The 27,400-nt window shown below is 37.9% G+C and overlaps 4 protein-coding genes across 6 annotated transcripts; 1 reads left to right on the forward strand and 3 right to left on the reverse strand.

Moving 5' to 3' along the window:
- Nucleotides 1–712: 712 nt before the first annotated feature.
- On the reverse strand, nt 713–7,487 carry acadsb (acyl-CoA dehydrogenase short/branched chain). Of its 3 annotated transcripts, none has more exons than XM_082544788.1 (12): nt 7,450–7,487; nt 5,236–5,342; nt 4,742–4,907; nt 4,553–4,653; nt 4,248–4,454; nt 3,259–3,429; nt 2,821–2,946; nt 2,641–2,733; nt 2,473–2,562; nt 2,232–2,369; nt 1,841–1,940; nt 713–1,318 (listed from the first exon to the last, which is right to left on the reverse strand). In XM_082544788.1, the coding sequence occupies exons 2-12, from the start codon at nt 5,266–5,268 to the stop codon at nt 1,242–1,244; spliced, it is 1,302 nt and encodes a 433-aa protein (XP_082400914.1). In that variant the 5' UTR covers nt 5,269–5,342; nt 7,450–7,487; the 3' UTR covers nt 713–1,241. The 3 variants fall into 3 exon arrangements, with proteins under 3 accessions (XP_082400914.1, XP_082400913.1, XP_082400915.1); XM_082544787.1 differs by lacking the exon at nt 7,450–7,487 and adding an exon at nt 6,287–6,376; XM_082544789.1 differs by lacking the exon at nt 7,450–7,487 and having other exon boundaries at nt 5,162–5,270.
- LOC309713273 (zinc finger protein Pegasus-like) lies at nt 5,874–9,089 on the forward strand. Its single transcript, XM_082544790.1, has 4 exons — nt 5,874–6,080; nt 6,212–6,368; nt 6,460–6,648; nt 6,825–9,089. The coding sequence occupies exons 2-4, from the start codon at nt 6,233–6,235 to the stop codon at nt 7,751–7,753; spliced, it is 1,254 nt and encodes a 417-aa protein (XP_082400916.1). The 5' UTR covers nt 5,874–6,080; nt 6,212–6,232; the 3' UTR covers nt 7,754–9,089.
- Nucleotides 9,090–9,169: 80 nt separating this feature from the next.
- On the reverse strand, nt 9,170–12,730 carry pstk (phosphoseryl-tRNA kinase). The gene is made up of 6 exons (XM_082544791.1): nt 12,398–12,730; nt 11,461–11,698; nt 11,176–11,377; nt 10,995–11,070; nt 10,119–10,212; nt 9,170–10,022 (listed from the first exon to the last, which is right to left on the reverse strand). Exons 1-6 carry the CDS (start codon nt 12,614–12,616, stop codon nt 9,808–9,810), a joined length of 1,044 nt encoding a protein of 347 aa, XP_082400917.1. The 5' UTR covers nt 12,617–12,730; the 3' UTR covers nt 9,170–9,807.
- A 2,253-nt stretch (nt 12,731–14,983) lies between these two features.
- On the reverse strand, nt 14,984–23,529 carry LOC309713396 (disintegrin and metalloproteinase domain-containing protein 9-like). The gene is made up of 22 exons (XM_082545003.1): nt 23,394–23,529; nt 22,989–23,095; nt 22,827–22,903; nt 22,669–22,747; nt 22,509–22,585; nt 22,098–22,290; nt 21,944–22,006; nt 21,618–21,689; nt 21,356–21,525; nt 21,136–21,226; nt 20,486–20,616; nt 19,815–19,986; nt 18,844–18,933; nt 18,537–18,732; nt 18,297–18,408; nt 17,315–17,495; nt 17,073–17,159; nt 16,874–16,979; nt 16,403–16,523; nt 16,215–16,314; nt 15,571–15,608; nt 14,984–15,443 (listed from the first exon to the last, which is right to left on the reverse strand). The coding sequence occupies exons 1-22, from the start codon at nt 23,461–23,463 to the stop codon at nt 15,320–15,322; spliced, it is 2,457 nt and encodes an 818-aa protein (XP_082401129.1). The 5' UTR covers nt 23,464–23,529; the 3' UTR covers nt 14,984–15,319.
- Nucleotides 23,530–27,400: the final 3,871 nt, after the last annotated feature.

Here is a 27,400-nt window from a genome sequence, read left to right on the forward strand (position 1 = left end):
CAGCCTAGCACGTTTGATTCTAACTTCTATCAGCAAAGTCCCAGCAGTAAATAACACTCAATTCATATTTAAATTCAAAGCTTTTGTTACAGATACAGTGGTGGTGTCAAGAATTATACTGATCGTTTAGAAACACACACATAATCCTAAATTTTTTTATGAGGGCAAATACATTTCAGTCCCTTTCACTCTTCAAATGTATTATACAAATACATGAAATAAGAAGCAAAAGCAAATTTTAATATAAAATTATCTGCTACAAAAACATTAAGTTTCTGTATTAGGAAACGGTGTGACTAATGAAAATCATCAAATAGTATCCGTGTCTGTTTTAATTTTTCCCTCTCCATTATTTAAAAGTAATAAAAAATATCACCACATAATTATTTGTAAGAAGTCTTGGCTAAAAGTTTAAAAGCTGTTCAAACAATAGACCTTATTTTGCACAGCACATGTAGCCTGTGCAAATTTAATCAGTCACACCCACAAAATTATCAATGAGTCAATTATGCAAGGCGAGCTCTTTTCATCTGAAGCACCGGCATAATTAAATTGATATAAAATATCATTAGAGGTGACAAGCTGTTAAAAGACATGATAATTGACTGCCGCTTCTGTGAGCGGCTGTCACTCGGGAAAATGCTGCCATCTAGTGAGAGAACTTGGTATTAACCTGGACTCCTCAGCAAATACAAACAACCATACACTGCACTACAGCATACTTCACATTTAATAGTACTGACAGATCATTCTTTACAGATGACTTCCTAAAAGGATGTAGAATCATACAGAGAGAACACACACCTTTACATCACTGATCTCAGTAATCGCAAATCTTCCGAAGGCACCAAAACATAATCCTAATCATCAGCTTTCAACAACTAACTCCCACATTGCAAATGTATGGATCATTTATGTTACTGTTACATTAATAATAATCCTAGAACAAATGTGGGGTGAAGGTTGTAAAGGTCTTAAAATGATATACAGTTTGTTACTCATTGTATTTGAATCGATGGAAAGCTCACTGAATACAAAAAGCAAAATAAACATCATTAAACCAGAGCAGCTTTATCTCTAAACCTGAAGAAACGTAACCAAAACACCAGTAACTATGAGCTGCTGCACGAGAACTAATCTATAGTAGTATGGTCTGGATCAATCCCATTATAATCACTGGGGGGAAAAATGCGGAGTGTAACATCGCAGAGTACAATCGTTTAGGCTTTGCTCATAGAGTTTCAAACATTGTACTCCTTATCAATGAACTTGGCCATAGTGGACAGCTGGATATTCGTCGTGCCCTCATAAATGGTACCTGCACAAAGAGAGAAAACAAAGCATTAGCACAGATTCCTGCCATACACAACAAAGTCCATTTTGTCAAACTCCTCTGCACACTACATGCATCCGCCGCTTTCACTAGCAGGAGACAAGGAGGCTTAGCGTGGAGCTAGGTCTGCCGGTGCTCCAGCCAGAGAGCTCGGGAGCCAAAGTGGCAGTGATGAAAGGAAAAGTAACATTTTGAAATGGCAGCTTCCTTGGCTGTGTGCTGGTATAATGGCACTCTGAGGGGTCAGACTGGAGAATTCCAGCAGAGTCCGATTACAGCCACTGCTATCGGGCCTTCTCTCTCCGCCCCACTCTGCTCCAATCACGAACATCTACACCTGACCCTCCTGTAGCACTCACAAGTTTCGTTCTTTTCACAGTAGGACTCCAGCCACAGTTACACTAAGTACACCTTATTTAAGCAGCAATCTCACTAACAGCATACAAACACAAGCCAATATTTGCAGAGTGATCCAGAGTCCAAGCACGTTTGTCGAGTTAGGCTCACCAATTTTACAGTCTCTGTAGTATTTTTCAATAGGGTAGTCTTTAGTGAAGCCTACTCCTCCCATCCACTCGATGCACTTTGATGTGGTAAGGGTGGCAACCTGAAGAAAGTAAATTATAAAAAGAGACAGAGAAAATAAGACTTTTTGAGTTGAACTTGTAAAAATAATTACTAGCTGAGACAGCAGCAGAGATATCACAGAAATGATAGGATGTAACAGAACCTAAAAACTGCCATGGCTTCAGGAGAGTCTCAGCAACAACTTTTACTTCTTCTACCATTGGTTGTATGAAATCATGACACAAATAACGTTATGGCAACATACCTAAACAGGTCCAAAAATATCCTTATTCTGTCCTACAGTGTACTACCACAAAAACAGTAAGCTCACCTCTGCGCTGAAGTATTTAGCCATGCAGGCCTCTTTAATGAAAGTTCTTCCGGCTTCTTTCAGACGAGCAGCGTTGTACGTCAACAGCCGAGCGGCTTCAATCTGTGTTGCTACATGGGCAATTTGGTGCTGCATCCCCTGGAATATAAGGAGCACCAAAAGCAGCATCAGAATTTATTGAACCAAGCCTTATCACCACAAGGTGTTGTAAAAAATCCAAAGTCCAAATATGGATCGTGACCTGGAAGTCAAAGATACGTTTTCCAAACTGCACCCTCTGTCTGGTGTAAGGAACAGTGTGATCAAAGCAACCCTGTGCCAATCCAAGCATCTGAAACACACACAGAGTTAGAACACCGCCCTGCTGAATTTGACATTTTAACAGAGCAGATTTTGTGTTTTAATTTACCTGTGCTGCTATTCCAATCCTACCCTCATTCAACATCCCGATGGCATACTTATAGCCATGACCGATCTCTCCTAAAATGTTCTTCTCTGGCACCTAGAACAGAGAGCAGAGTTTAAAAAAAATCTATCTAACGCACTTGCCAGGCATTTCTCTGGTAACGTACATGATGTATGGTCGCACCTTGACATTGTCAAAGTTGAGCGGGCAGGTGGAGGAGGCCCGCAGTCCAAGCTTGTTCTCCTTCTTGCCAATTTCTAGCCCCTCGGTGTCCCGGTCCACGATGAAGCAGGTGATGCCTCTGTATCCCTGCCAAACAAAGATGACTTTATATTTACCTTTCTGTCACAGGGGAACGCATTTAATCACCACAAAGCATCAATAGAACCTATAGAGGGTGGGTATTATAAAGTATAGTTTCACTTGATGTTTTTGTTAAATGAATTTGATAAAAAAAAATCCAGCATGTCTTGGTAATTTCCAAGATAAAGAAAAAAACGCAATCAATATATTGTTATTAGCTTATAAGCTCAGAAGCGACTGTTGAGAGGGGCCTTAAAAATCTAGGCTCAAAAAGAAATACTGCACACTCTGAGAATAGAAACATCAGCAGTTACTCACAGCAGAGAGATCCACATTGGCCATTACCAGGAAAACACCAGCATGCTCTGCATTACTGATCCACATCTTGGATCCATTGATTACATAATAGTCCTTGTGCTTTTCAGCACGCGTCTTCAGAGCAAAAGCATCGCTTCCCGACTCTGCTTCAGAGAGACAGAAGCTTCCAATCTGGTATAAATAATACAAAAATACTAATATAAAATACAAATAAACAAGGAACAAATATAGAGAAATTACACATACGGTTTCCAAAAAAGAACGGCATATATATATGTATATATATAAATAAAGCTCTTTGACTTAACAGCAGATTAAACCAGTACAAAGAACACAAATCACATGATGAATGATAAAACAAAGAATGTTTCCTTTTTTTTGATGATTTTTGGAATCAAATAGCAAATCTTTGGACTAATGAGGAGAAAGACCAACAGTGTACAAGCTCAAAAGCCAGAATTCGTGACAGTAAAGGGACACATAAATGCATATCGAAGGTGTCTTATTCAGTGGAAGGCCATGCTTATTTCATGATAAAAGGCAATTAATCACTATTGGTTATGGCCAAGTCCTGGAGAAGAGCATCTTTCAGTGCTCTTGAAGCAGATGAGCTGGAGCAGCAGAAGACCACACCAGGTTTCTCTTGTATAAACTAAGAACAGAAAACTGAGACCACAATTTATAAGGGCTCACATAAACTTGGCAATATTAAAATGTAAAATCACTGTCTGAGATATTTTCATATTACCCTTTAGGCCCCTTAGTAGCAATTAAGCATCATTTAAACACTTCAATTAAATAGTCTTGTTGCTGACCATGTCCACTCCTTTACTCAACTGCTGCTGTGAGCACTAAATAAATAAATAAATAAATAAAACTAAACAGAATTGAAAGCATGATCAGAAAACATTAATCAGTTGCACTTGACAACATTAACATTGAATTGATGTACACTGTTTTTATTTCTTCCAGATTATCAAGCTGCTTACCATGTCTGTTGACAGTCGATTGAGGTACTTCTCTTTCTGAGCTGGGGTACCGAGTTTGACAAACAGCGTGTTGATCAGAGTGTTCTGGATGTCACATAGTACAGCCACAGAGGGATCCACCTTCGCCAGCTCCTCGATGACCAGAATAGAGGAGAAAAACGAGGAGCCAGTCCCGCCATATTCGGGGTCGATCTCAATGCCCATGAGCTGCAAAAATCAAATGAGTCACTAGAAGGGAAAAAAATGACACACTGGCGTACTTTTAATGACATATACGTTAATTCACGATTAAATTAGTTACGTACACCTTGTTCAAAGAGGGATTTGATCACTTCCTTATCCATCTGCGAATTCTCATCCATTTGTGACACAAGTGGGAAGATGCGCTCCTGTGCATATTTTTTCACTGTCAAGCAGCAATGCAGATATTTAGCGTTTTAAGAAACCCTGTCTCCAGCTGTGCACTACAACATGAAACAAGAGGTCCTGCTTACCTGCTTCCCTCATCATGCCTTCCTCCTCTGTGTATGTCTGAAGTGGAGGGAAAGAGGAGACCACCTCGGCGGGATGGTGTGAAGCCACATCTGGGACAGATCTGGAGGAAGTGCTCCTCCATCCTGCCTGGCATGCCCCCCATGGACGAGAGAGTTGTTTGAAAGACTGAAAAACAAACAGCAGTAGAAATATGTAACATCGCTTAGAAAATAATTAGTAATGAACACACAGTGTGACTGAGCATTACGCAGTAATCTCGGGCACGGTTGACCACTGTTTGAGGATTGAGTGTTGAAATTATTTTGGGATGAAACTACTTAGGTTTGAGCTTTAGCAAATATTAGCATCAGTTAGCTAAAAACGTCACGTAGGCAAGAGCCAGAGAGGTTACAAAATTCAATGATAAAAAAGGGTTATACCGTAGAAAAGATATTCAAATGAGCGCAGAAACTCTTCAAATGCAAATAATAATGACCTAAATATTCTGTATAACCTTTGAGAAAATCCTGACCAACGGGATAGCCATGATGTTTGTTATGAAACGTTCAGCAGCGTACGTCCACCAGAGGGCTCATTTCTATTGCTGCCTTCAGTGACCTCCTGTAAGAGTCAGACACGAGAAGTTACACTATGTAGGAGACTTTAATGGCAATACATTAATCATTAACATGTCCTTGTGGGATTATCGTTATGAGCAGGAGTGGAGAAAAAAAACATAAATGGCAAGTGCTTCACTGTCTGTCCTGTTAATGTTGTGAATTTTTAACTTTTTGTATGTACTTATTAAATTAAGAAATCAAACGAAATATACAAACTTATGTCAGTGTCATATATGTGTCCTGTGCAAAAATATAGGGCCATTGTTGAAGACTTGTGAGAATGTGCGTGTGTTTCCATCTGTTTGTGCGTACTGAAACCCATGTGCGCGTATTCAGATCTCTGTGTGTGATCCGTGTGGTTCACGCAGTCAGATTTATACATATTAAAAAATATAATAAATATATATATAAATATATATTAATGACAACCAGTTATATATTATAGATAGAGTGAGAGGGAGAAAGAGAACGACAGCCCCATACGAAAATAAACATAGGCTATGTTTTTCCGATAATAGAGAAGGCAACAGTTGCGTTTGGGTGGCCGCTAACATATCAGGAAAAAACGGAAGCGATCGCATGTTCGCCAGGTAACAGCATGAGATGATAAACTGTCCCAACTCTGCTGTTAGCTCGAAGAAAAAGCGTTTGTTAGAGTTGTTACGGCAAAATATGGACCACAGTAACGATTGTGCTTAATTTGGGTGTTAAAATTTAAAATACAAGAGCTTAAATCTAGGTAATGTTAGCGCTGCTGCTAAAAGCAGTAGGCTAGTCATTAAGAACGCTAGCAGCAGTAGGTTAGCTGCTGTCAGAATACCAAAGCAGACTTGTAGTACATCGCCATCACATTTGAATCTTTTTCTTCAGGCTCAGCACACGAGAAGGAACATGGAGGAGATAAAGACCGAGCCCGTGGATTTTGTAAAGGAATTTCAAGAATACCTGACCCAGCAAACCCAGCATGTCAACATGATTTCAGGCTCCGTGTGTGGTGAAAAAGAGACAGCGGAGTCGTTTCAAGCCGGTGAGAAGGAAGCACACTAATATACAAACAACTGATTTACGTGTTTTCTAAGAAAAATCATATGTTGAAGTCATGCTGTGTTTGTTTGTAGTTGCCCCAAGGTGCGAGCAAAATGGTCTGGACCCCCCGTCTGTGGAGGTGAGACTGTCTGTGGAGGATGGGTCAGATGTGCAGATGGATGGCCTGGAGAGGACCTGCGATGGAAAGTATAAATGCAGCTACTGCAGCTATGCAAACAAGGGCATGGCTCGCTTAATAGAGCATATCCGCATCCACACAGGTCAGCGTTCCCACCATGTAAATATTCCCAATATACAGCTGATAAAGTGAAATACTGAAAAGCTTCACCTTGTCTAAACCTTGTCTAATAGACACTTCCCTACCTCTGTGCAAACCATCACAGTAAAATATGCTGGTTAATATCAGAGTTATAACTGCAATTATTTCCTTGCCCAGGAGAAAAGCCTCACCGCTGTCAGCTGTGCCCATTTGCATCTGCGTATGAGCGTCACTTGGAAGCCCACATGCGCTCACACACAGGAGAGAAGCCCTACAAGTGTGACCTCTGCGCCTTCCGATGCAGTGACCGCAGCAACCTGTCACACCATCGGCGACGCCGCCACAAGCTTTTCCCCACCAGTGTGGCACGCTCTCCTTTCTCCAACAAGAGAATGCTGAGCGCTTTGCAGAAGAGGACAGCTTCGCTGGGGTTCGGGCGGCGCCTCCTGATCAATCTCAACCCGGCCTCTGTGATGATGCCAAAATCGGATTTTCTGACTGACTTGTCTCACAAAATCCACCATTTAAACAGCAGCGAGTATAAGAACGCTCCCAGGGTAGATGAGAAGGAAAGTCGCAACAGGAGTGCTAATGGTTTGACTTTTAAAAACCCACTCGACCAGGTGTCTACACTAGCCGGTCAGTTGGCTGAGCTCCACCCTGAGTCTCAGACTCCCGTGTCCCCAGACAGGGAGTCAATAAAAGATGAGAAGCCCATCCTAATACATAATGTCTCCAGTAAACAGGTTGCAATGTGCTCAAATGGAGTGCAGATATCATCACTTAAAAAAGAATCTCCCACCTCACGCCACGAGAACTGTAGTCCTGCTCTGAGCCTTGGCTTTGAGAACAACATGAACGCTCTGACTGCGTGTGTTAGCAACAGCCAGTCGGGCACACCCGCCCCTGCCCTGACTATACCGGACCAGCAGGTCGTGTATAATTGCCAACATTGTGATATTCACTTTTCTGACAATATCCTCTACACTATTCACATGGGCTGCCACGGCTATGAACATCCATTCCAGTGCAACAGCTGTGGGCATAAATGCGCAGACAAATACGATTTTGCCTGCCATTTTGCCCGTGGCCAACATAAAAAGTGATTCCTGACAGCACAGACTTATATGGAGCCCTTGTTTTTATTATATTGGTTATATTTAGCAACTAAACATAGTGAGACTGTTTAACATTTCATGTTTTAAGTTGTTTTTTCATTTTACACTTCTACATCTGCACTATACTGTTGCCTTACTGCTTTTCTACCTTGATCCCTACTTTGGGCTTGTCGTATTAGTTGTGAACGTACAAAACCACAAATGACACTTTACAACACATCATAGTTTGTTGTGAGAGTTAGTTAATGCCTTGTGATATCTGTACTCCTTTGCTCATGCAACTTATTGGGTTTGGCATTAGACTGGGATGGGATTTGCAGTGTTTCATCACTTTGGAGTGAGTCATTAGGATTTCATTCAGCCTGTTGAGTAATCACATTTATAAAGGCAGCTATATACACTGATCAGCCAGAACATTGAAACCACTGACAGGCAAAATGAATAACAGTGATTATCTAGTTACAGTGCAATGAAATGGGCTTCTGTGGCCTGTCTACTAACTGGAAGGTTGGTTGGTTGATCCTCAAAGTATCCTTGGGTAAGCTACTGAACCCTCAAACTGCCCCCAAAGTATCAGTTGGAGTGTACGTGAGAATGTTACAAAGTGCTGTGTGAATGTGTGGTGTGATTGGGTGAATGAAGTCTTGCAGCTATACAAGTACCAGTTCATTTGCTAGTGTTCAGATGGGAAGATTTTGCATGTGGCACAATGTGTAGCACTCACGTGGCACATATTAGCACACCCATAACAAGCCCCACAGTGAATCACCCTGCTGCCAACATCCCAAAGGTGCTGTGTCCACACTGTGAATGCTTAGATCTCTGTTTTCCAGCAGGAAGGTGGGGCCCAATTCAATATTATGAGGGTGGTTTTAATGTTGTGGCTGTTGGGTGTGGGGCTTTTAAAAAAAAAATACAACACCAAAGCAGTATTAAGCACCAAACATTTCAAGCTCAACCAGCTTTGTATTCACAGTGGAGCCGTCGAGGTGCCATTCTCACCACCATTTGTAAATTGCTTGTATGCCTAATAATTATACACCAAAGTCTCAATCATGGTTAAATTAGCCAGACACATTCCTCAGTGGGAGTTGTAGTTCTAATATTTATTTATATGTAACCTCAGAGACTACAATTAGTAGGTTTTTTTTTGTTTTGTTTTTTACAGTTGTATTATATCCCTTTTTAAAAAATATTTATATACTGTCTCAAGTAACTTTGTGTACATACAACTTTAAAATTAATTGTAGCCACTTACTGTCTGTATATTAGCCAATGCTGAGCCATATTAAAGATCCCATATAACCTGGGGTGGTTTATGATGCCAGCTGTCTGCCATCTATAATCCAGTTTGAGTTCCCTTCCCAGACGCCGCAACGCCCATTCACATTCTGGGCCATCTGACCTCAGGAAATCACATGATAGGGTTTCACAATGAGCTTACATGAAACCATGGCTGATTGTGACCTACACCCGTTTTCACACCTTGGCTCGTATGATTAGGTAGAGGATCAAAAGGGGGTCCATTGTCCCTCTTGGAGGGACACTCCCACAGGGCTTAAAATCTGGGACTCTCCACCATTTGACCCTAGAACTGAAGAAGCTTCTTGGATGAGAGGTGAAACATCTTCAAGAAACTTAAAGAAGTCCAGACGCTTTTCTTTCTAAGCTCTATAGATCCCATATAACCCTCATTATGTTACATGTAATGTGAACTAATGTTAGTGGCTTTTCGTTTGTGCAAATCTTGGACACATTAACTTGTTTGTACATGATAATGTTAGTATGGGCAGAAAATGTAATAATGATACTCTTAATTACACCACTGTACCATATCAGGAGAGAAGTCACGTAGACATCTGAAATCAGTTGAGGAGAATTTATTTTAAAAAATAAACATTTCATTCACAGTTGTAATAACCAAGTTATTACATTACAACCATTTACGAGTGTTTCACTTAGTAGCAGAAAAATAATTTAAAAAAAGCATTTTTAAATTCTTACATTTAATAAAATACAGTACATTGGCTATTCAGTCAAGCTTATTTGTCATTCATGATTCTAGACAAGATTTCTTTCAAGTCATCATTAAAAATTTCAGCTGCTCTCTTCGCTGCATGCTCTACGTTGATTTCTTCTCCTTGGATAAATGGCACTTCATGGAGGAAATGTTTCCCCAGGTTATGAAGAAACGTTGCTTTGGATTCACTCAGCTGAGCAGCCAAAGACCTCATGCGTTCAGGAGGTACTTTATTCTCTAAAATTAGGGAAAGACGAGTTGATCATTTAGCTAGGCTTCAAGTGGCAGCATGCTCTGGTAAACTTGAAATAATAAATATTATCCAAAGCTGACCTCTGGCAGTCTTCATGGCTTCAGAGATGAGGCGTCGACAGGCCTGGTCAGCCTGGTGGACAACACTATTGGCACATTTCAGACGATCAGCATCCTGCAAAATAGATGATGATATATGTGCAGGTGCATGTCTTAAGCCAATACCAATGTATATATGAAAACAGCAACATAGATTAAAAAAAAAATCAGTTATGCATGATGGTATTTCTCTGGCTTCTTGTATTTCCACTACTAATGATGCATTCTTATCTCAGTGCAAAACCGTCCTTTTAATATATTTCTAATTTTCCACTTATAATATGTAGTATTAAGGGACCTGTTATTACTATGTAATATCAAGACAAGACTACCTGCTAGTACTGTTGTTTATGATCATGAGTGAGTTTTTTTTTTTTTAAACAGTATGTGTTAATAATGAGTCATTGTTATTATTATTGCATGTTGATGATGATGGTAATAATTGTTATATCTTAACCCCTCCCCTTCATTTTTTTCCTTCTCTGTCTCCTTTCCCATCCCTCATCCATCCCCTTAACGGTAGCTTGGTGTAATGATGTTCCAATATAGCTGACGGTTAAAACTTTCAGAGTTACATGGAAGAGGCTCTGGGTCACTTTCTTTACCACTGAGATAGACAAAAATCTATTTTACTCAACTGACAACCCACTTATAAACAGTCTCACTCCTTAGGGTCTGTGGGCTGTTTTAAAGGGGGGGTCATGCTTGAGGTTGGCCCCCTCTGATTAGGTACTGTTGATTTGAGGACTCTTGACGATGCGTTATTTCATACGTTAAACCTTTAGAAATGATAGAAATGATCTGCTTCTGTAGCTACATCACTAGCATGTGTCTCAAGTTTACTCTACAGTGACGCACCTTTTGTTCTTTGTTGTCTTCTCCCAGGCTTAGTGGGTTATTTAGTGCAGAGGAGATCAACTCCATCACCCTCTGGCTGAGGATAAGCCACATAGGAGAACACAGAGGCAACAAATTAAAGCCTGACTTATGAATTGACTTTGGTAATTAATCTTTATGGCTGCTCTTTCTGCTGCCTTACATGTCAGATTTGGACACAGTTCCTGTGCTGTTAAGTGTAATGCTGTTAATCTCCCATGAGTTCTTCTGAGGATTCGGAGACTCCAACCGCTTCACCATCTCCAGTATCACCTCAGTGGGAACGGGCTGAGACCTGCTCTGGTTTCTGCTGATGCATGATTCTAAATCACACTGTAGGTAGACCTGGCAGAAACCCAGCGAATCTGCAACATCAGAAGACGTTAACCTAATATTTGAAGAGCCGCATACGTTAAGTGGCATATTCAGTTGATAAGAGGGGTCTTACACTTCCTTGCAAGCTGACAAACTTCATATCTCATACTTGGATAGTAGAAGTTGTCGTCCAGTAGGAAGACGAGAGGTGGCTTCAGACCTTTAGGCCCCATCAGACCTTGAGTGCACTGTTCCCAGGCAGCAACACTGATCCCAGAGCTGCTTGGTGCCTCTGGCAGTATTTCTGACTTCTGCAAGAACTGCTCAATACAGTACAACACAGCTTGTCTGTGTGACTTCCATTCAGTGTGCTAGAGAGGAGAATCAGTTCTAAAATTACTAGGACATACTCAAGCTACTTATGATGTATGGAGACAATATGGATTTTAAAAACAATCTGCTGCAGAATAAAAGTACTTTGAATAATTAATACAGTCACATATCGTGTAGCAGAAGGTAACATTACAGGGAAATTAAGAAGCTTGTTGTTTATGTTGGCTCAAGACTTACAGCAGGTTGTTTACTAATGTTGGGTCAATCCCCAGCTCCTGGACTGTATATGATGAAGTGTCCTTGGACAAAATACTTATCCTCAAATATCCTATGATGCAAGTGCTAAAATTTACCATGGCCTAAACTATCTGATGTTTTATCTATGTCAATGTTTTACCCTTTCCTAAACTGGGAAAGGGTAAAACATTTGATGGAAAAGTGTAGTGAGAGTTACCTGAATTAGCCAAAAGACCCCAAAACAAATCTAACCTCTAATCTTCAAGCACTGAACACATGCAATTTACTTACATGGATGGGTACATTGACCTAACTTAGTGCTGTCAAAGAGCTAAATTTTTTATTTTTTTTTTTACCTTTTCTGTTAATTAGCACCAAACTATGTTATTTAATGTAAAGCTGTACTATTTTGATTGCGTTCTCTAATAGTCATAATGCCCTACTATAGATAATATTACGCAGGATGGTTGGTTCACATTACATTTGAATCATGTCCTTACCATTTCTTGCAGGTTAACACCATCCTCGACCACTTTGGTTCGAAAAGCTTGCTCTGGGATCAGGTCATCGTATGGCACCACAGTGGCTCTCCATCCATGCTGTGCGGCGGTACTGAGAATCCGGCGGGCCAGGGTGGACTTCCCAGCAGCGGGTAGCCCGCAGAGGACACACAGACAGGCCGAAGCCCTGCTGACACTCACGGCCTCCTCAGTTGCCATGGGCTACGAAAGAGCAGCTTCACAACCTAGCTTCTACTACTTACAATTGTACTCTGTTTGCAGCCATGTTGGATATTAACTTCCTCATATTCTTCCGCGTGCCATTTCCTACCGACGTCCTTCAAAATAAAAGCACATAATATTGTAAACGACGTCTTGACCAACCTTGTGTTGTACAGTACTAAATAATATTGTAAATAAAGGATCTAAAGGATTGGAATATCCAAATAACTTTCAAATACAAAATACAACGACTAGTGACATAAAACGAATCGCAAATTGTTTTAATGACTTTTTTCTTGATGTTGGTCCTAGCTTGGCTAAAGAAATTGTAAAATCTGGGCACCCTCCTAAAACTATCAATGTAGCAAACTCAATGTTTATGAGGGGAGTAGATGAAGAGGAAATTATGGATGTAGTTACATCCTTTAACTCCAAGAAACCAAATGACTGTGATGGCATTGATATGGACTTAATTAAAGATATTATTGGATGTATTGTGAAACCATTTACCTACATTTGTAATCTGTCATTACAAAGTGGATTATTTTCAGATAAGATGAAAATCGCAAAGTTAGATCCAATGTATAAAGCTGGAGATAGCAAACTATCGGCCCATCTCTCTACAACTGCAGTTCTCTAAGATACTGAAAAAATATTTTACAATAGATTATATGACTTTATCACAAAAAAACAATGTACTATATATAAAGCAAGTATGGATTTAGACCTAAAATGACCACAATGCATGCCTTAATGGAGTTTATAGATACAGTAACAACTGCTATTGAAAACAAAGAATATGCTGTCTGAGTTTTTTTTAGATTTAAAGAAAGCATTTGATACAGTTCATCGCAACCTTTTACATAACAAACTACATATGGGGTCAGAGGGGTGGCATTATCATGGGCTAACAGTTACCTTAAAAACCGTAAACAATTTACCCAAATAAATGCCATAAAGTCAGAATTGAAATCCGTTGTGTTCCAAAACTGATCCTTGGGGATCAGTTTTGGGGCTGCTGCTTTTCATATTGTACATTAATGAGATATGTGCAATTTCAACATCTTTGAAAATAATATTATATAATATAATACAAACTTACTGTGCTGTGGAAGTAACTTGGAACAACTTCTGAATGAACTAGAATATGAATTAAATAATCTGAAGACCTGGTTTGACCATAATAAATTAACATTGAACCTGAGTAAAGCAAAATTCATAATATTTGGGAAATGCACATATTCTACTAATAGTAAACTGACAATAAATAACAGTACCTGAAATAAAATTCCTTGGTGTGATAATACATCACAAACTATCCTGGATTCCAGACATTACTTATATCAAAGGCAAAATATCGAAGTCTCTGGCAAGGTTAAGGATCTCATAAATCAAACATCATTATATACTCTGTATTGTTCTATCATACTGCGGTACATGACATACTGTGTGGTTGTGTGGGGAAACAAGTACAAAACACACACCCATCCAATATACATTCTGCAGAAAAAGAGCAATAAGGATAACAAATAAAGCTACTTCAAGAGAACCTTCAAATCCACTTTTTATCAATGAAATCGATGAAATCAAGAAAAGTAAATCAATGCAAAAATTCACACATTAAGCAAGTGTTAAACACAGGGTGATTAGTTTATGTAAAAATGTAGTTTGTTGTTGTTTTGGTTTATGTGCTGAAAATGGTTTTATTTGTGTATGTTCAATGTGTTAGACTTGTACATAGTTAAACATATATGGATCAAATAATGTTGAATTCTGGAGATGGATTTGTAAGCAATGAAATTTGAAATAAGGGGGTAGGAACAGGAAAAGTGTAAACTTCATCCTACTCCTTTTCAAGCACACACATTATGTAGAAATATATATGAAAACTTGATGATTTTTAAGTTTTGTTTTTTCTCTCTTGTTATTTCAATTATATTTGCATGTTTGAAATAATATTCTATCATCTTTCAAAATATGTCAAAAATATCTGATGTGATGAAATGATTTCAAGTTAGTTTTGAGTCACATTCCTGTCACAAGGTAGAAGCCTCAAGAAGTTGTTATTGGCAAAGCCACTTTTATATACCCTTTATTTAAAAAACAAAAACAAAAGAGTAAAAAAGAGGCATAGTATTGAGGGCAACAGAAATTTCAAAATAAATAAATTGCAGTTCTAGCAACACATCTTAAGTGGCCAAAATGGGCTGGATGCTGAAGCTTTATTTAGTTTTACATTTTATTTATTTTTTTGCCATTTTGACTCTATGATTCTACACACAGTGTTTCTGTTTCTATTCTTAGTGTAGAAATAATTTAAAAGCCACAAGAATTTTTTACTCAGTTACAACGAAACAATCAAAGTCCATTTTTGATACCCTTCATTATTACATCGCACACATTATAACAATTGCATTTAACTGCAAGAAACATCAATAATATTTATTTTTTTAAAAGCACGATGATGTAAAATATAAAACTCTTTTTGAATTTTATTTGCATGTATCCCCAAATAGTAAAAAGACCTAATAAAACAGTCAGTAAACATTTACCAGCCTCATCCACTACCACATAATAACAGTCAATCTTACAAACAGCGTGCCTTTAATTAGTATTTTAAAATAGTCTCTTCATACAGTTTTGATCTGTAGCAAATTCATAACTTCAGAAAATAATTTAAATGATACTGTATGAAAGCAATTAGCTTGGTAGATGTTTCGGTTGGATTGGTCTGGGTACTCCAGGGCCTTGTACAGGAGGTGGTTGTTCAGGGGGGTCATGACTGTTTTCATCATCCCAGTAGTTCGTTTCTCCGTACTTGAAACTGACAGATTATGTTTAAAGTCAGAAACCAATCACACATGTTTGTTTGTGTACTGACAGCTTCAGTTTCCATTTATCTATGAGGGAAGTATGGATTTAGTTAAGTAAAAAAGTAAGTCCGTTCATACCCAGAAACTGGAGTTGAGGCAGCTGCTGGAAATGCAGGCTAGAATAAGAACAAGGCAAACACAACAATGAGCAACACTAAACACTAAACATCTAACAGAGTTACCTTTCCTGTTTAGGGATTTGCATTTTCACTAGAAAATAAACAAACATTGCACTTCACGTCCTTCACACAAGTACACACTCTTTAAGTTTTAAGGTTTTACGCACAAGGATATGACATATTGCATGATGTCAGCCAAAATGCAGAAACAGTGTGTGAAAAATGAACTACACCCTGTGATCCAACAGCATCTAAAATCACTTTAAACAGCAATAACTTCATGTAATCATTTTCTCTATAAGTCTCACGTGACTGTGGACAATGTTGCTTCTGTTAATTGAGCTTTGCATGCACAGCTCTCTTAAAGTCCTGGTTTAAGTCTGGACTTTGACTGGGCCATTCTTTGACTTGGCTCCTTTATTTTTCAGAATGTTACAAATTTGCTTTGCAAAGTTTGGTCAACTTCTTCCTCTTGCATTTAAATCATTTTAGAACCTGTTAAGGACATTTGTAACATGCCCTAAGACGTAAAAGCCTTGGATCGACAGAGAGTGTACTTTCTTTTTACCATAACTATGAAGATAAGTGGATAAATATATTTACCCGGTTGGTGGGACGCTCAGGTGGAGGTATGGGTCTGGCACCCGTTTGAGCATTGCTGTTTGAGCCTGCATTTGTGTTTTTGGTCTGAGTCTTACGTAACCTGAAAAAGAAAAAAAAAATCAAAATGTACAACACCATATGAAAAACAAAACTATTAGTATGTACACTTAATTTGAGTTGAAGTTTACCTTTTGAGGCAAGGCTCTAAGGACTCTCTCCTAAAGATGTAAAGGAGCACCAAAATGAGAAGAACCAGAAGAGGAACCACCAAGAGGAAGAAGATCAGCAGGCCGTTTCTGAGGGAGTAGTCTTGTGCAAAAAAGAGATGTTTGTTCAGATGTGAATTAGGAACAATAGTGAAAATTTAATTGCACCAGGAGGGAACTTTCTAAAAGTTCTGCTTTTTATTAGATGAAAATTAATAGTGAACTATCACATTGTTTTTGATTCAGCAGACATACCCTGCATGTCGTTGGTAAAAATGAAAATTTTCCCATACAGATGATACAACAACAAATGCTACGGCAATAATGTCTCCACTAATGAGGGGATAACAGATGACTGTGTATCTAATGATGAATTCAGATGGTCATATTGCCACACATGTGGTATTAGGGGACTTATTTGTCATAAGTCATAACCGGTGAATTAAGACGTACCTATTTGAGCAGGGCCGCTGTCTATGCTGCCACCCCACCCTGACCTGTCACAGTAGGGTGGGCCCCAGCCATTTTCACAGTGGCAGTGACCTAGGTTGTTACAAACCTGAAATAAACATTAAAGAGTAAATATCCAGCAGGTCCTAAGTGGCTGGAATCTGAGTAAAGAAAGACAAAAAAAAAAAAGAAGAAACTTTACCCCTCGGCCATTACAGGTGGTTTTTGCATCACAGATCAAGTTGGGCAGGAGAGCAGAGGCATTCACACACTGAAAGTTCACACAGGTCTAAAAGAAAAGTAATGTTACTTACTGGTGCAGTTAGATTGAGTCATTAGCAGTTTTTCCTTATGATGTTGACAGTATTTTTGTAAAAAAAAGTGATACCGTATTTGCATTAGTTGTTACATTTCTTTACTTTGTCATTAAAATAGTTTGCTCACCTTTCCTGTAGCACAGGGGCTGCCAGGGTTAACATAGGCTGGGTCCAGCACATCTGTGCCAAGGTTGAAGTCTGCATTAACACAAGTCTTCCCAGCAACTATTTTGATACTGACTGTGGCACCAGGAGGAGGGTTATTCACATTCACGTTGGTGCACTGCACCTTTCCACACATGGTATTTCTGTGTAACAGAGTTAAATTAAGAAAATGAATCACAGTTGCAAATGACTTAAACACTGGATGAAAAAAAGGTAAATCTAATCATTAACTGAAATGCTACAATTGTATCTTATCACTCAGTTACTGCCATCAGATAAAGTAATGCTACTTTTTTTCAAACACATTCACATATGCTTAATCGAATACATGCTGAATTTAGTGTACCAGCAAAGCTTCACATGCTCACGATGAGAGAGGAGATTCATGACATCATACTTATCAGCAATAGGTTGAAGTTAAAACCCAAGAACCACACTTTTATTTTAAAAACAAGTATAATCTACACTTCTGGTTTCTCATGTTTTTGTTCAATGAGTAAATATAATCTCACATTTAACATTTGGCAAGTAAAAGGAAACAAGTTTGTTCACAAATAATGTTGTTCCATAAGAAATCATGGCTAGATTTAAGTATCAAACCATAGTTAGGAAGGTGCTTATTTCAACCAAACATCTTTGAAAAGTGAACTCCAACAGGGGATCAAAAAATGGAAAATAAGAGGACTTAGAAAGTGCCAAATTATAAGAGTAAAATTGTCCATGTTTTCATTAGATATCATTAGATATAGCTATACATCATTGTACAAAAAGAGCAAAGTCTGAGGGGATGGGATTAAGATGGGAATTCTTCTCAGATTTGACCAACTTTATAAAAACAAAGTCGATGTTCAACATGACTAGCGCAGTACTTTTTCAACACATGTTATCTAAAATCCTTAAATTCATGAGATGATGAATTAATGACATCATTAGAGAGTACTTACGCTAAAGTACATTTGATGTAGTTTCCATTGCTGTTGGATCCACAGTTACCAAACCGATCTCCCTGAATATTTGCATCTTGGAAACAAATATCTGCTGCTTTTATTGCATTATCTGCCAAAAAGAGAAATAATATCCAGAAAAAAGAACAAGAAAAGTCTGAGAAGTCTTGCCTAGTGATCGTAACCACATTACTGAAAACTAAAAGCATGAAAAAAGTAATGAATTATTATTAGATGTACCTGGTGCAAACAGATGTCCGCACTGATAATCATATGTCTGGCAGCGTCCTTCATAGCAATACGCAGCATTGTTTTCACAGGGCAGACCATCCATGAGATAAAAGTCATTCGGACAGGATTCATTTCTTCCATTACAATATTCAGGAAGATCACAGGTATTGACAGAATTTCTGCATGGCGTTCCTGCAACTTTCAGCTAAAAAACAGAAGAGAGAAAAAAGTTAACTCACCCACATTTCCAAATGTTTTTTCTTGGTGCAAAAAGCACAATAATCAACCATAAAGCTAAATCCAACACATTTCAGACCTGACAGTTTTCACAACATGCTCCGTGAGCACATGCAGATCCGTGGGTAAATGTACATGTGGCAGCATTGCAGCACTTATTCGTACATTCCTGTATGAAACAGATGAAAAAAAGACAGTTATTAATTATTTAAACAAAAGATACAAAACTTCAACACCGCCAGAGCATTTTCACTCTCAGAGGCATGAAGCAGAAGTGTAATTGGGTAATTGTGCCGCAATAAGTGAAATTAATTTACAAAAAAGGTTGCAATTCTTTGCACATTGTATTTACTTTGTAAATGTCCGTTTCCATATTTAGACATCCTGATATGATATGATATCTAATATTCCCTCTTAAGACTTGATGCAATTTAACAGATGGTACTGTTAATTCAAATTTATAAGGCATGTAAGAAAAACCTTTACATGATTACCTATTGTTAATGCTTGTTATAAAGTATTATTTTCAGTGTGTTTGACTTTACAGTACTGAGCAAAAGACTTAAGCAACCCTTTATTTCATTATAGTTTGCAAGGAAACTGGAAAATAATTGCAGTGATTTACTGAAATTTGCAAACATACATGGAACTACAGTGTTTTTGTTTTTTTCATTTGCTGCAAATAGATTTTCAGGTCAGTCACTTCTCCCTCCCCCCCCATCTGTCCAGTTTCCTCAAAGATTTGCACACCATACCAAACATGCCATGTTTTTTGGCTAATGGCTCTTTGGCAATCACCTTGATGGTGCAAAAATACAATTTATGATTGCTAAACTACGCTATTTTTGGTATTTCCTGAATATTCAAACATTTAAGTGAAGTAGCTTAAAAAATATAATAATAAAAGAATAATAAAAGAAATGACCTTTAGATGAACTCTTAGAAAGTCTGAAAAACTATTGTTCAATAAATAAATGGAAGCAAAATATAAAGAAATGAGGGTTGGTTCAAGACTTCTGCACAGTACTATATTTGACAGTAGTACTCTACCTGTGGTTTGCCACAATCACACTGCTCCCCTTGTTCCAGTAGACCATTGCCACACTCAGGATTGCTAATCACATTTGATGCAGCGGGCTGATTTCTCAGACACAGGCCTCCTCCTCTTAAAATCAGTGCTTCAAAATCTGCTTCACTGCACTGGCTAAAATTTGTGGCACCACTGCAAAATAACAGGATAAATCATTTATAGAAATATACAGTTGGACAGGCCTCATATAGATGTTTTTAAAAACCCTACTATAGTGAAAGGTTTCTGTTGTCAAATTCTAAATATCTATACTGATCTAAAACCTTTATATATCTTTCAGCACTGATGGTGCCATTCCAGATGTTAAAGCTGCCATTTCCATAGGCACTAACGCTCCTCTTCAGTTCAGCACCCAGGTTTCCGAAAAAGAATTTCAAATTTTGATTCGTACAACCACAGAACAGTTTTTCACTTTGGTTCAGTTCATTTGGAATGAGCTAGTGACGGCGTTTTCAGATAACGTTCGCATACAGCTAGACCTTTACTAGTGATTGGATTCATTGTTTCCTTAAATTTGACATATCGTCCCAAATTTTCAGAATTGGAATTGTAAGGAAGGTTAAAAAAAAAGACTTCTACGGAAAAAACAATAAATTAAACATTTTTTGAACGTTAGTGAAAACTGTATTACCTGGCACCTCCTGACATGATGCAGCTTTTTCCATTACAGGCGCAGTTCGCAGAGTCATGATTCATGCCCAGGTTATGACCCATCTCATGAGCCACCACAGTGGAGACAAAAGCCAAATTGTTGTTGCTAAACTGTAAAAAACAAACACAGGACATTAAATGGTGACATTTTAACAAAATTTATGCCCAATTTGCAGCTCCTGAATTTGAAATGAGAGTTTAAATCAATGATATGATAAATCATTATTCGTGTATAGCCAGAAGAAAAAAAATGTAAATGAACTTAAAAGCATATATCAAATATATCTACAAAAAATATAATATTATATAGTACATATAGATTTCTATTAATATTAGAAATCAATTTATTGATGTAATCACTTTCTCAACTGCAATAGTAATAGCAATTGATACATGTTATACATTATGTTGTTGGACTAATAAGAAAAGCAGTTTCCAAAAAGACTTTGTAATAATACAAAGAAAGATGCATTGTCACGGTGGTGGAGTGCATTCAAGTATAACTTGTTTGACTAGAGTAGAATGTATTCAAAGCCTGCGAGAATAAGCTGCAGTTTTTATGAATAATGTATGATTGGTATCAGTTTCTGTGTGTCAGCTGGTGTTAGAAGTTAACAGAGATGAACTAACCACATTGATTCCTCCAGAACTTGAGGCAGAGCAGACTGTGCCCACAAAGGCCATACCTAATACACCTCCTGGATATGCCCCAGACTGACCACTAACAAATATGGAAAAAGGGGTAAATGTGTCAGAGAGCAGTTGATATTCTGATATTAAGCATTATTGATACAACATCTTGCTCAGAATAAATAAATAAACCAAAGGACAAAGACCACGTGTTACTTACACAATGAGTTGTCCAATGTCATGCCTGATTTTGGGTATCAGAAAAGTCTTCCTCCACTGAGCAAAATTTCCCAACACATTTCCTGCACTGCCGTCCACACTAAAAGGATTACTATCCTTAAAAATCTCCAGGCCCACCAGGACAACTCGGATGTTCAGCTGCTTGTAGTACTACAGCAAAGAGGAAAAAAAATACCAGTGTTTTAGTACAGAATCTAGTTTAATTAGGCACGTTTTCTTTTACAAACTACTTAAAATCTCACCCCGTCCAGTAGATTAGCCATTTGCACCATCTCCTCTCTCACTGCTGTTGCATTGTTTTTCTTAAAAGTATACTGTCAACACAATTAATTTGTATTTAATGGCATTTACATTAACATGCTGCTCAATAGCTTTGGCACTATATTTTACAATATAAGCACTCCAGATTTTGTGGGAAAAGTTATTTTAAAAACTATTATATGCCTGGTGACACCAGGAGTAATATATTCATTTACTGCATCAGTTTACAAAAGCCTAGTCATTATTTCCATATCAGTGAGTTCATAGACACATATATATCTATCTACATATATATTTACACACTCACCCTGAGATTATCCACAACCAGCACCAACTCCACATAACTGGTCTGTGGTAAATTGCGTTTTCTCTGTTAAAGCAACAAAAACCCCAATGATTTTCATGTTGCATAACCTTTTAACACTGCAAATATATGTTGAAGTAACAAATGAGCATTTAACCCGCAGCAGAGAAGTCAGGGATTGGCCAGGCTCAAAGGGTTCGTGGCTCGGCACTGAAGTAGCCTCAGTAACGACTCCACAGGTGATGGGCTCGGTCTGAACGTCCTCCAAAAGGTAGAGAAGGTGGTCATTGGTGGTGGACTGTGGCACAGGCTCCAGGCCAAAGGCCTTATTTTCAAAGAAGATCACACCCCTACAGAAAAGCATTCAAGACATTCTAAGTGACAAACGCTCTAATTCTATTCAGGGGCTTGGCATGGCAATCCTGTAGCAGGTACTATGAGCTCAGGAAACTTAGATACTATTCCTCAAAAAGGTTAAAGCAAATCATTGGCCCTTATCGAGAGCATTTCCCAATAACCAGAATAACTGGAAAATAATTTGAATTGTTTTAAATAGGGATAGTCAAACCTGAGACCAGAGCACGTGCTCAGCGCTACCATTGAATCCTTATAGCCTTCCACCTCCCCGTGGTAATAACAATGTACCTGAAAAAAACAACAAAATGAAAACAGGTTTTAGAGTTAATGCTCAAGACCAGCCTTATAACTTAAGGTGTGTTTCAACGTACATGTTCTTTCGGATACGATGTGTTGTAGTTCCCGGCAGCGTCACGTGAATATTGAACAAAATTTGGGTGTAAGAAGTCTCTGAAAAGAAAAGATGTATATATATTTGTCTGCAGCATTAATATAAGCTTATAATGTCACTACAACCAAATTCACATACCTGTTCTTTTTTAGATGAATGACATGCTTTTGGTTGTTTATGTTGACTGCATATGACACTGTCTCATCTCCATATTTCTTAATATGTAAAGAGCATTTAAAAAAAAAGTTCATATTAAACCATCAGCTGAAAAGATAATTCAGTCAGGTATCAGGTACTCACATCTTTTAAATGATGTTGTCTGTTGATGCTTCTAGACCCTCTATGAATCGCTTGAGGATTTACAATGGAATACTTGGAAAGCTTTGATGTAAACCCCTGGAAAGCATCTGCAATGTAAATTCAACAAGATACTATAAAAATAGAGAAGTCGCTCCATGATTATATAATGCTAGTCTTCAGGAAAAGAGACATTTAAGAATACACCCAAATTAAAATGACCAGAACAACATTTAAGCTTATTTTGCTGTACTTTCAGGAGCTAAATATGTCCTGATTAATCACACACAGCTTTTTTTTCTGGACTCCCCCCCCTTTTTTTTTTAAGAATGAAAAATTCCAAGTTTTCGTTGTATGTCCTTTAACATCGACAGCCTACGCATTTAGTCAAGCTCAGAGGAGTCTTACCTTTGTTATCGATCCCAGAAATAAAGGAAAAAACAAAAACAGTTATTAGGATGTGATTTTTGATGATCATTTTTGAAGTCTGTAGATTGCGTCCCCGTTAGGCCCACAGAGTGCCTGCGTTGTGTCTTTGCTTCCTGCTCCTTGTTAGTGATGGGTCGTTCGCGAACGAAATGGCTCTTAGAGCCGGCTCCTTATCGCGAGCCGTCACGTGGTTTTTTTTTTCTTTCTTTCTTTCTCTCAGCCTCTCTCTCGCACTTTTTTTCCGCTTCACTCTGCACGCGAGCCTTGTGCTTTACGCTGGGCAGAGGGGGGAGGGGCGGTAGTTACACTCAGTAGCACAGGAACAGAGAGAGAGAAAGAGAGGCAGGGACAACAACATTAGAAAGGTATAGTAATCATCCACAACTATTTTCGGTTGCAGATGATAAAGGATTGAGAAAGTTTATTCATGCAGGTCCATATGACAGAGAATATGCATGTTCTTTTAGTTTTCATATTATAATTTATATTTAATTGTGTTGTGGTTTGCAGTGTTTTGTGTTCTTTTCACTTTAAATTTGTGAAAGGAAAAAGCTGAAAATTTAAATAGTTAAAACTTGAAATGTGAATAGTTGATTTTTGTATTATATGATTTATTTATTACATTTTATGTGGAGTGAATAAATAAAAGTATATTTACGGTGGCCCCTAGAGACAAAGCACATACAAACTTCAAATCACGTACGAACTCTGAAGCATGTACAAACTCCAAAACGCGTAAAAACACGTACAAACTCCAAAACACGTAAAAACTCCAAAACACGTAAAAACACATACAAACTCCGAAGCACGTAAAAACTCAGAAGCATATAAAAACTCAGAAGCACATAAAAACTCAAAACACGTACAAAAGACAACAGAAGTGCTCCAGGATGCTGGGCGCAGTGTTGAGCCTTTGTTATCTTGTGGCTACACAAGCCAGCAAGTACCAACGACCGGATTTGGTGTGTGGAAATAACAGGTAAATGAACTTTTTTTTTAATTATTTGAATATATATATATGAGTGCCTGTGTATAAATACACAAACAATACACACATGCTTTCAATTGTGTAATTTAAGTGATCTAGTAGCTCTGCTTTGGAAGTTCAGTTCATGCTAGAAATGTGTTTTGGAGTTTGTACGTGTTTTGTCTCTAGGGGCCACCGCATATATTTATATATAAACATATATAAATAAAACCACTTGTTTTTACGTTAGTAATTCCTTTTGTGCATAATTTTATATTATTGTTAATAATAAATTAATTAAAGCAACAAAACAACCTGAAGAGCCGGTTCGGAGCCGAAAGAGCCGGCTCTTTTTAGTGAGCCGAACCGAAAGAGCCGGCTCTCTAAAAAGAGCCGGAAATCCCATCACTACTCCTTGTCAGGTGGCTAACGATGGGTGTGGCTTTGGACAGGTGAGCGCCTTAGAAAACCGGACTTTGTTGCAGTGACAATTCAAAGCGATTTGTCAGAGGATTTTTATATGAGAAGTTTTCTTTTAAGCGTTAAAGGTTATATTTCAGTCCTACCTTACAACTTTGTCCCAAATAACTTTTCTACCAAGAGACGCCTCCGTTTGTTTGTGTTGTTAATATAAAGATTGCAATCTTTTAACAATACTTGCTGAGTGGATATTTTCGATATATATTACGTCAGGGTTAAGATCTCGGAGGCTATTTGGAAGTCAGAAATTCGAGGAGCTTCTGGATAAACCAACTATAGCATATTAGTCTAGTGATGACATAGTATAGGCTACACACAGAAATTATCATTACGTTCTTTATTTAAGCAGGTTGTATCACTGAGATCAAGATTTATTTTCCCCAAGAAATACCTGTGTACAAAAGACATTTACAGTCTAAGTTCAAAAAGTAGGCAGACAAAGCACATTATTCACGTTTACAAACTAGAAGGCATGAAAAAAAATAACTGCAGATGGATGTAATTATAACTTTTTTTCTTTCTTTTTTTTTTAAAAACACAACCAGAATTTAGCTTCATATTTTTTTTATGAATTCATTAATATTTTATTTTTGGTAGCTCATTTCATTGGTCAAATCCATTCTTACCAAGTTCAGTGTGACAAGAAGTGCAGCTAAAATGAGCTGTAATTAAATACCTTCCTGCCTCATTATCTTTGATCAGAATCAGGTGTTTCTCATTATCCTGCTTTGTCCACTTCCATTGATCACTTTGTATGTATTTAAGCCCACTTCTTGCTTTAGATTTTTGTTACATTATACTACTTTTGGCTACTTGAGCTGCCACTGGTTGAATTTCTGGATTCTGTTTGTATAATGGCCTTTTGGATCTTTGGCTTCACCTTAATAAAGTACCTTTTCAGTGTACTTTGAGTCTGCATTCCAGACAACACCCAACCAAAGGTACACCTATTTATGACAACCAAGCATTCAAGTTTCGTCACCATGAAAAGTTTTACTATGTACCATTGGCTGCAAACTGGTTGTCTTTTAAAAGCAGACTTGAGATTTACAATGGCCAAATCAAAAGAAGATCCTTTGTGAACTGCATGAAAATATACATTACAATAATGACAGAAATAATAATAGTTACTTACACAGAATTCCAAGTCCAAAAAGCTGACCTGATAAACTCTAGTCTCAATTCTCCAGTCTCAGGTAGGTTTATTTGGATTTCAGCAAATAAAATGGCTCGCACTATGATGCTAAATGGGTGCAAGGCAGGGCAAAGGTGACAATAAGGACCAAAGGGTCTGATTGATCCAGTGAAATGTCTCTCTGCCTTGACTTTGGAGTCTCTCAGTGCAGAAAAGTATGCTTAAGGTTTAGAAGACGGATAAGTAATTAGAAGTCAATGTTTCAAAGTATTGAGAAAAATTAAAGTGATTGTTCAGTTTGTTTGTGTCAGAGCTATTAACCGTTTCTATCATTGATCTCAATCCACTGACCTGTGTTATTTGTCTACAAAAGCTTTTAAAATAGTGACCCCTGCTGACGGTTTCATGACAAAACTGAACCACACATCCCTTCTCCTCTATTCTTCCAAACTGAACCTTTGGCTCATACATGGCTTTCCTGAACAGGTATTAATGAGAAAAAAAAAATACAAAGGAGAACATGAACCGGAACTGATAGTTTTTCTGCATTCCAACATTCCAGTTCTCCATACCAAACACTGACATTTAATTCAAGTGAAACCAGTTAGGCAGATCAGCTTGTGTATCTCCCTTTAAGGTAGATGTGAAATCAGTGAACATAAAGATATTATTGAAAGATACATTAAAAATATGAGTTTAATTTTAATTTAGTCAACTTCCCTTGCCCCTGCACTGATTACATTTTAAGCAAAAGCATCATTTCTTCCTTAAATAACAACAAAAAAGGCAGTGTTTCCTTTCTCTGTCGAGATGATTAAGATATTTACAGTGTGTCTCAAAATGTAGAGCGACACCAGAATGAGAAAGACCAGAGGATGAACCACCAACAGGAAGAAGACCAGGAGGCTGTTCCTGAAAGAGCAGTCTGTGGTAGAGAAAGTCTTATTACTTAATGGATTAGCAACGTATATCAATAACTTTTTGTTTTGTCATGTTTTTAAATCAGATTACCAAAAATCAGTGACTTTTAATAAATAGTAACAAGTAATAGTATCAGTGCCAGAGGCTATTAAGAGGTGCACAAATAGTTCACTTGTTGTGACCAAATTTAAACCAGATAAAGTTTTAGCTTTTTATCTGTGCAGGCATCAACTGTTAGATAGAACATGGATGATCACACATCATAACTTGATAATTATGTTATTTCTGATCCAACACGCATATAGTTAAACTGGGAAATTTACACAAAACAGTTTCACCAAATTGCCTAGATCAGAATAAGTTACCACAACCATGTCAGTGGAGGAACAGAACAATTTATTCAACAGTAATTTGAAATACTGTGTCTCTAATGATGAATTCAAAGGACTTTGTTAGCCCAACTCAGCATTGATGATCATAGGT

The sequence above is a fragment of the Aulonocara stuartgranti genome (genome assembly GCF_965226115.1).
Source record: "Aulonocara stuartgranti genome assembly, chromosome: 8".
In the NCBI taxonomy this organism is placed as follows: Eukaryota; Metazoa; Chordata; class Actinopteri; order Cichliformes; family Cichlidae; genus Aulonocara; species Aulonocara stuartgranti.

Coding starts and splice junctions, on each gene's coding strand:
- LOC309713273 (XM_082544790.1), top strand. CDS start 6,233: ATGGAGGAGATAAAGACCGAGCCCGTGGATTTTGTAAAGGAATTTCAA. Junction 6,369..6,459: donor AGCGGAGTCGTTTCAAGCCG/GTGAGAAGGAAG, acceptor GTTTGTTTGTAG/TTGCCCCAAGGTGCGAGCAA. Junction 6,649..6,824: donor GCATATCCGCATCCACACAG/GTCAGCGTTCCC, acceptor TTCCTTGCCCAG/GAGAAAAGCCTCACCGCTGT.
- pstk (XM_082544791.1), bottom strand. CDS start 12,616: ATGGCAACTGAGGAGGCCGTGAGTGTCAGCAGGGCTTCGGCCTGTCTG. Junction 11,699..12,397: donor GTGTTAACCTGCAAGAAATG/GTAAGGACATGA, acceptor TCTCCTCTCTAG/CACACTGAATGGAAGTCACA. Junction 11,378..11,460: donor TTGTCAGCTTGCAAGGAAGT/GTAAGACCCCTC, acceptor CTGATGTTGCAG/ATTCGCTGGGTTTCTGCCAG.
- LOC309713396 (XM_082545003.1), bottom strand. CDS start 23,463: ATGATCATCAAAAATCACATCCTAATAACTGTTTTTGTTTTTTCCTTT. Junction 22,904..22,988: donor GACAACATCATTTAAAAGAT/GTGAGTACCTGA, acceptor TTACATATTAAG/AAATATGGAGATGAGACAGT. Junction 16,315..16,402: donor TTAGAGCCTTGCCTCAAAAG/GTAAACTTCAAC, acceptor TTTCTTTTTCAG/GTTACGTAAGACTCAGACCA.
- acadsb (XM_082544788.1), bottom strand. CDS start 5,268: ATGGCTATCCCGTTGGTCAGGATTTTCTCAAAG. Junction 2,734..2,820: donor TCAACTTTGACAATGTCAAG/GTGCGACCATAC, acceptor TCTCTGTTCTAG/GTGCCAGAGAAGAACATTTT. Junction 2,370..2,472: donor AACGTATCTTTGACTTCCAG/GTCACGATCCAT, acceptor CTTATATTCCAG/GGGATGCAGCACCAAATTGC.